The following is an 8,670-nucleotide window of genomic DNA, read 5'->3' on the forward strand; positions in this document are numbered from 1 at the left end:
TATTCAATTTCAATTCGTTGTATATAACGCACAATGAATATCTTGAAATAAAGTTTGTTCAACCATGTTTTTATACATTGGAAAGCCTCCAACTCTAACCTATACGTTATAAGTAAATTTTTTTTATTTTTCTAATATATAACAATTATATACGAAAATAATATTACTTCTTATTGCTTATAACTATACTCTTTCTTACCATGTTTTTATTTAATTCTAAAACTATTACAATCTCGTTACCGTGTAGAATGTATAACGGTAAAATACGATACTGAAGTCTTCACTAGCTAAAATGAAAAATATCTTATATATTTATGATTATCATATACATTAAATATATTAGATATATTTTGCTATATTTAGATATATTTAGATATATTTATAAATATATTTTAAATATTATATTGGATATATTTTATTATATCTTCTCTCTCATACCGTAGCGAAACATTCTATAGACGCAACAAACAGTCCACCGACGTTCAAAGTAAAGTTTCGAGAATTTCTTTGCAACAAAAATAGGATCAATCTTTGTATGTACAAGGGAGCTACGTACCATCGGACATTATACCTAGAAAATGAATTGTAAAATCGATGATAAAATATCTGAAATATACCGCGAAATGGTTCTTTATTAGTAAACTTCAGCATCATGTGCTTGATATGCACATATATTGATTTCTACATTTAATGTAACGGATTGAGTCTTCATGCATGCTGTTTTGCAGACACACTTCTTACGCGGTAATAAATACTTGTTGATTGTGATTCGTTATAGTTTGTCCGACATAGTTGGCTAGGAACATGTACAAGATAGAGACAATTGCAGATAGAATGGGGGTTATCAATTCCTTTACGTTCTCTGTAGATGATGCAACCTGAAAAATCTAAGACGAATTTATTGATGTTTTATGTTATTTATCCATATAATTTCACAAAAAAAGATTTTATTTAAATGTAAGGAAGAGGATAATTAATTCTTAATGTTTTTAATGCTAAGTGCTTTTCTTAAATTGTTGTATCATTTCATAATTGTGAAACATTTATTGTTAGATCAGGAAAAAAATGTTTTATTTATTTTTATTTTTCGGTATCTATTTTTAATTTTATGTATCTTACTGTTTTACTTTATGTGTTGTATTGGAAAAATTTTGTTGCAGTTAAAATTGAGTATATTGTTAAGACTTTCAACCTTTGAAAGAAATTATGTATGTTGATTATAATAATATGATATTTATGATTAAATATATGATTTATTATGGAAAAATTTGTAAGTTTGAATTTGAAAATATACGTATGTGTTTGTGTGTGTGTCAAATAATTTTGGACATTTTTATTCAAATTTGAGGATTTTCTTTAGATCATTAAAAATAAATCTCAGAAAACCAATAAATTCAAATGAATAAGATAAAAAATAGGATTTTTTAAGTTTTAAAATCTTCTGCATTGATTCTACTAGTTGAATTTGAAATTTTCAAATTTGAATAAACCTTGAAAAACATTTGGTAGATCCTCAGTTTGAAAATTATATTATCAATGAAATAGACGATTTTGACCGTACTTAATAAATATTTTGTCACGTAATAATGAAGCCACTTAATATAAATATACTGCCGTATATTTTCATATGAAAGTTAAAGAGCACTTGCTTAAAAAATAGATTTTGAGAAATGAAAAACTTACTCGAAACAAATTAAGGCTCACCGAGATTACAAAAACTACTATTAGACAAAACATCATTGCTTCAAAACTGGAGAGGAAGTGTTGGGACAATCTTTAAAAATAATAATTTGTTACTGTCTCTCTCTCTCTCTCTCTCTCTCTCTCTCTCTCTCTCTCTCTCTACACATACACACACATGCGCACGCGTGCGCACGCACACATTTATATATATAAATGTATCAACCTCATAGCTTGTCGATGAATATCCACAGCGCAAATTAAATCCTTATATATCAAAATGTTTTTTTGATTAATATTTTGTAACATATCAACGTTCATTGCACGTTCGATACGGTAACTATAAATAATATTTTAATAAATTTATGAAAATTTACCAAATAAAAGCATTTATTCTGTTAAGTCTAACAGTTAATTTTGTTTAAATATTGAAAATAACAAATTATATGAATTATTATAGCATATTAATGTTTATACCTGGCAATTTTAAACATTCCACTAGTGTGTTGAAAATACATAATAAGCATTGTTCCTGTCGCTAACATTGCAATTAGCCCGATGCAAAATGATGCAATATTATGAAACAGAATAAAATAAAAATATTTCTCTTGATCAATAAAATATTCTGTCATAATCAACAAGTGATGTGATCTTGATGCGTTTGTCGACAAAATAATGTTTAAAATATTCGACCAAAATGACGTAGTGATAAAAGCCATTGTGCTGATAACGGCAAGTACTAAAAATTAGAGAAAAATAGAATTATTATTTAATTTTTTCTCACACATATATATATATATATATATATATATATGTGTGTGAGAAAAAATTAAATAATAATTCTATTTTATATATATATATATATATATATATATATATAAGTTTTTTAAATTGACTTATATATTATGTCATACTCATGTACATAAATATAACATACATGAGTACAATAGTAACAATAATTGAAACTTTAATATTTTCAGTTAATCAATCTGTGATCGATTTTTATTTTGCATTTAATTGTTAATTTTTCTATTATTTCCAAGATTTAAAAACATGTGCCTTAGATTATTATGTGCACAGAGAAACTATGGTAATTTGTTGAAATCTTTCAAAAGTGAAATCTTGATCATTTTTTGCGTATTAAGAAAAAAGTGTAACCGCACATATAAATTTAAAAAAAAAGTTCTTACCTGTAAGTGCCATTGTATAACATTTGCCATTATATCTATATTCGTTTATAATAGCAATTTCATTTTCGTCTTTTAATTCATTACATACATACAATAGTTGTTCTAATAAATTCTTTACCTATTTTAGCAATTTTATATTATTTTTTGTACAATATATAATGTCAAAAAACATTGCGGAAAAATATATTCACCAACTTTGTTCAGTAATTATAAAGTTATCAACTGTATAAAACATTTCAATGCTGTAAGTTATTAACTTACAGTTCTAATATTAATATAGAACATGTTGTACTTTATTATAAAGACGGTAAAGAAAAATACGGAAGCTAAAACTTTGGTGATGAGATCCGGAGTACATTTTTGCGACAGAAATATTGTACACTGCAAATAGTAGTTTTGCTTACAAATTTGCATTAAAAAAATTGTTAATGTCATGTGCGCATACATATACTTATACACATGCATATGGATATACAAATATACGATTGCTCTTATTTCAAGAAGTTATTACTATTGTGACAGAATTCCATTTATAATGGAAATATTTAGAATTAGAATGTACTTGTATACATAATTATATATACACATGCATGTTTTAATATTAATTGTTTATGTGTGTACGTTTTAATTTTTTCTCAAATATATATCTATATATACATATACGCATATATATATATATATATATATATATATATATATATATATATATATACATATATATACATATATATATATGTATATAAATATATATGTAAAATTATAATATAATATACTAGACATAATAATTTCATGTTAATCTAAATTGAGTTTTTAAGTTTTATAGAAAAAGATTATTTAGCAATAATTTTTCATATAAAGAAAAATATTATTATAATTTGCACTGTACAAAACTCACCTGAAATATAACGTTTGTCGTTAGAATATTAGATAGAAGAATAAATTGAAAACGGGTGAAGTTTGATTGTTGATAAGGCCACAGGCCAATAGCAAGCAGAAGAATTTTATTCAGACTAAAGTACTCAGCTTTGATGTTATTCATTTCTTTGCGAAGCCTGAGATGTATGTGACGAAGTGCCGACAAGAATTACTCTTACCCCTTCCTTTTTCCATCGATCCTGTTATTTACTTTTCCCCTCTGGTATAAATTTTAGCACAAATTACATAATTTCATATAATATAAGGCGGCATAAGATACTTACCCTTAAATTAGAATATTCGCATTTTCTTAACAGTATTTCTCGAAGTAAAAACTCTAATTGTGCAATCGATTTGATAAGGAAGAAAATTAAGCAAATGTCTTTTTCCCATAAGAAAAGAATAAAATATATTCGATGAGATGATTATTTATGCGAAAGTCGCGCACGCGTAATCGCCATTTTTTTATAGACCACAATTTCATATGTTTCAGTTTGTATTGCGCATTCATAACGTACGCTTGCTTTTGGAGAGGAATGTTCAATTTTGAGCTTTCCGGATCTCTCTATTAAAGCGCTCGTGTTATTTTTTAAAATTAATTGATAATAGATCTGTATACGGAATTTATTAATTCTAAGTTAATAATTGGCGCAATTAAGATATTGATAAGATTCTGATTAAGATATTCTAGAAGCTAAATAGATCAATCTCATGAAGAAGTCATTGACAATATCATTTCTCAGATATACTCTTGCATTTTTTAAACTTTCTAGTTTTACAACATATATATTAATTATTAAAATTTAAAAATTTTAAATATACAAATTATATAAAATATCGATAATAAGATATACTATATATAATAGAGTTCTTAACATTTTCTTTATTTAAATTATTATCTTATTTCTTGATAAAATTTTTTGTTTATATAATTTCCATATCTTGAAATATACGCAACTTGATTCACAGTAATCGAGTATTAATATACAACGGCAATTAAATAAATGTGATAAGAAGACTTATCATGAGAGTACATCCATTAATAATTCACATAAAGTAAATTTGAGTACGTCTACATGTCAAAGTTCTTTTTAATATATTTTGTTTCGAATTAAAAATTATTTTAATGAGTTCGTCTGTACATTTTGTTAAAGAAATAAGACACGATGAAATATTATAAAATATTATATTATACTTATTTCAATGAGATAACATAAATGAAAATAATATAAACTAATTAAATATCTATTACACTTTATTCTACTTGGATACACGTTATATTCAATTCCAATTCGTTGTACATAACGCAATGATATTTAAAATTAAATGATTTTATTGCTTTATTTGCTTTGCATGAGAAAACCTCCAGTTCTAAACTGCATATCAAAAATAGAATTTATGTCTTTTTAATCAATGATAAATGAACAATATTATTTTCTCATTAGAATTTTATTCCTTCTTACCGATTTTATTTACATCATTATAATTTCGTCATCGTGTAGAATATATGACTGTAAAATAAGATACTGAGGTCTTCACTAGCTAGAATCAAATATACATATAACATTTTTATAACCATTTACTATTTAATGTATTTATCATTTTTATCATATATGTAAACTTTAAATATATTTTACTATATCTTCTTTCTCATACCGTAGCAAAACACTCTATAGATGCAACAAACAGTCTACCGACGCTCAAAGTAAAGCTTTTCGAGTCTCTTTGTAACAGAAATAATATTATTTTCTGTATATGCAATGGAGCTATATACCATTGAACATTATACCTAGAAAATGAATTACAAGTGACAAGGCTCTCGATAAAATCTCTCGAATGCATCGCGAAATGGGTTTTTATTAGTAAATTTAGCATTATGCGTGTTGTGCAGAGTAGATAAGTACATTTCTTACGCAGTAACTAATACGTGATGATTGTGATTCGTTATAAGTTGACCAATATAATTGGCTAAAAACATGTACATGATAGCGAGAATTGTATATAGGAAAGGCAATATAAGCTCCTCTTTAGATGAAGCAATCTGAAAAATTAATCTGAACAATTAATTTGACGTTTCACACTGATAACATAGATTAAAAATTAATTTTTATAAATAAAAGACAGAAAAGTTTTTAATTTTTAATGTTATTAACGCTAACTACGCATATGGTTTTGTGTTGTACCACGTTATAATTTCGAAAAATTTGTGGAAAAAGATGCAGAAGTGTGTGTTATTAACATAATAAAGAAAAGTAATAGACTGGAGTTGTTCAGTATCAAAAATAATTGAAGAAAATGTTGTCTTTTTCCTGTTTGTTTTTTCGTCGATTCTTACTTAATGACGAATATTGAATTAAATATTAGTAAAATCATATAATATAGTAAAATAACCATTTTGTACATTTTATGTATCGAGAGAGAGAGAGAGGGGGGAGAGAGAGAGAGAGAGAGAGAGAGAGAGAGAGAGAGAGAGAGAGCTCGTTCAAATAGTACATTTAACAATAAAATGAAAAACTTACTCGAAACAGATTAAGGCTCACCGAGATTACTCCAAATAGTATTAAACAGCACATCATTTTTTCACAACTATATTGCAAGTGCTTCGATAATCTTCAAAATGAAAATTTATTATAATATGCCTATATAACGCACGTATATTATCAAATTTATACAAACTTCATTGCTCGTCGATGAATATCCACAGCACAAATTAAATCCTTGAATATTAAAATGTGTTTCCTAAGATTAATATTTTGTAACATGTCGATGCTCATTGCACGTTCGATACGATAACTATAAATAATGTTTCTGTTGTAATTATACACAAACATTTATAAAACAGAATATTATTTTCGACTAAATTTAAATTACTTTGTGTGAAAGTAACAAATTATCCGAATTTTTACGGCCATTTTTGCATATATGCCAATACCTGGCAATTTTAAACATTCCACAAACATGTTGCAGATACGTAAACAACATTGTTCCTATCGCTAATGAAGCAATTCCTCCGATGCAAAATGATACAATGGCGTGTAGTAGTATCAAATAAAAATATTTTTCTTGATCAATCAAATACTCCGTCTTGATAAGCAAGTGATGTGTTCTTGATGTGTTCGTCGGTAAAATAATGTTTAAAATATCCGACCAAAATGACGCAACGATAAAAGCCATTGTGCCGATAGCAGCGAATACTAAGAAAGTGTTAAAAATAGAATTGTTATTTAAATTTCTGCCATATAAATTTTCTAAACTGATTTATACAATATCTTACATTTAGATGCATATGTATATTCGAGAAAAAAATCCATATATAATTGAATATAAATACATATATATATAATTATCTAAAATATATCCATGCATATTATTATTCTTTTATGTAATCTTTGGTCATATGTTATTTTAAATTTGAAAGCCACTTATTGCTGATTATTATATACATAGAGATTGGTAAAAGATGAAAAGGTGAGAGGTAAACAAAAAATGAATGATGGAAAGAGGAAGAGTGAGGATGAAGAATGGAGATGTAATAAGATTTATAAACAACAATGAAAATTTTTTAGAGATATAAAAGGAAAATAGGATGTAGAAATGAAAGATATTTTGTATGTAAGAGAAAGTTGCATGCGCAAAGAAATTAGAAAGTTATAAATTTATTGTAATAATAATTATAAGATAAGAGGTAATAATAAGATTATAAAATAAGGTTATAAAATAAGATAAAATAAAATAAAATAAATTAAGTTAAGTAAAATAAATTAGTGTAAAAGCGCACGTAAAAAGAAGAAAACTGAAAGAAAGATTTACAGTTTCTGTAATCCCAAGGAAAATCAATAATTCATGTAGACGAAAAGTTGGAATTTGGAAATCTATTGGAATTTCGAAATCAATTTTCCGATTTTTCGAAATGAAATATTAACAGTTCTTGTTAAGAAGAAAATGTAAAATATTTGCAAATGCAAAAGGATTATCTTACCTGTAAGTGCAATGGTAAAACGTTTGCCATTATATCCATATTCGTGTATAATAGCAATTTCATTTTCATCTTTTAATTCATTATATACATGCAGTAGTTGCTCCAATAGATCCTTCATCTATTGTTTTAATTATTTTATATATCGGTTCTTGTATATAAACAATAACGCCAGAAAACGGCGTAAAAATTTATTCGATAAGATTGTTGATCAAAGGAATAAATTATCAACTTATAAAGTTACCAAATGCATAAGCCTCCAATTCTGTAAGTTATCAACTTACAGCTTTAACAGAGAACATGTTGTATTTTATCACAAAGAGAGCAAAGACAAATACAGAAGCTAGAATTTTCATGATGAAATCCGGAGTACATCTTTGTGAAATAAATATCATACACTGCAAACAATAAATTTATTTACGAGTATACATTAAAAAATTATTTTTCTAAATCTCATACGCGCATATATATACAAACACATAGATGCGGTCACAAATACATGATGTATTTTATATTATAAAATCTTAAAAAATTGATAACATGATTTGTATTAGAATTCTATTAATAATAAAAATATTTAAGGAAGTGAATTCGAACTGTAAGCAAAAAGTTATAATTTATATATAATTATAATATAATTATAAAACATAACAACTTTATCCTAATTTAAATTGTGATGTTGAAATTTTATAAATATGAGAAAAAAATTGCTTTGCAATAATTTATCATGTGATAAAATTATTATTATTTATTATTAGAACTTACCTGAAATATAAGGTTTGTCGTCAAAATACTAGACAGGAAAATAAATTGAAGTCGAGTGAGGTTCGATTGTTTACTAGGCCACAAACCAATAGCGAGTAGAAGAATTTTATTCAGTTTAAAATATTCAGTCTCGAAGTTGATCAT

At 25.8% G+C, this 8,670-nt stretch overlaps 2 protein-coding genes across 2 annotated transcripts; both read right to left on the bottom strand.

The window, feature by feature from the left end:
* Positions 1-44: 44 nt before the first annotated feature.
* Positions 45-3,909, bottom strand: LOC145973887 (uncharacterized). The gene is made up of 10 exons (XM_083103529.1): positions 3,766-3,909; positions 3,132-3,251; positions 2,871-2,988; positions 2,158-2,419; positions 1,907-2,020; positions 1,684-1,774; positions 742-878; positions 439-571; positions 200-287; positions 45-99 (listed from the first exon to the last, which is right to left on the bottom strand). The coding sequence occupies exons 1-9, from the start codon at positions 3,907-3,909 to the stop codon at positions 237-239; spliced, it is 1,170 nt and encodes a 389-aa protein (XP_082959655.1). The 3' UTR covers positions 45-99; positions 200-236.
* A 1,367-nt stretch (positions 3,910-5,276) lies between these two features.
* LOC145973890 (uncharacterized) lies at positions 5,277-8,670 on the bottom strand. Its single transcript, XM_083103532.1, has 9 exons — positions 8,527-8,670; positions 8,046-8,159; positions 7,765-7,882; positions 6,718-6,979; positions 6,462-6,578; positions 6,305-6,395; positions 5,699-5,826; positions 5,442-5,574; positions 5,277-5,327 (listed from the first exon to the last, which is right to left on the bottom strand). Exons 1-9 carry the CDS (start codon positions 8,668-8,670, stop codon positions 5,277-5,279), a joined length of 1,158 nt encoding a protein of 385 aa, XP_082959658.1.

The sequence above is a fragment of the Camponotus vicinus genome, unplaced genomic scaffold, assembly GCF_025532165.1.
Source record: "Camponotus vicinus isolate PSW18456_S1 unplaced genomic scaffold, iyCamVici1.0 SCAF_6, whole genome shotgun sequence".
NCBI classification, from domain to species: domain Eukaryota; kingdom Metazoa; phylum Arthropoda; class Insecta; order Hymenoptera; family Formicidae; genus Camponotus; species Camponotus vicinus.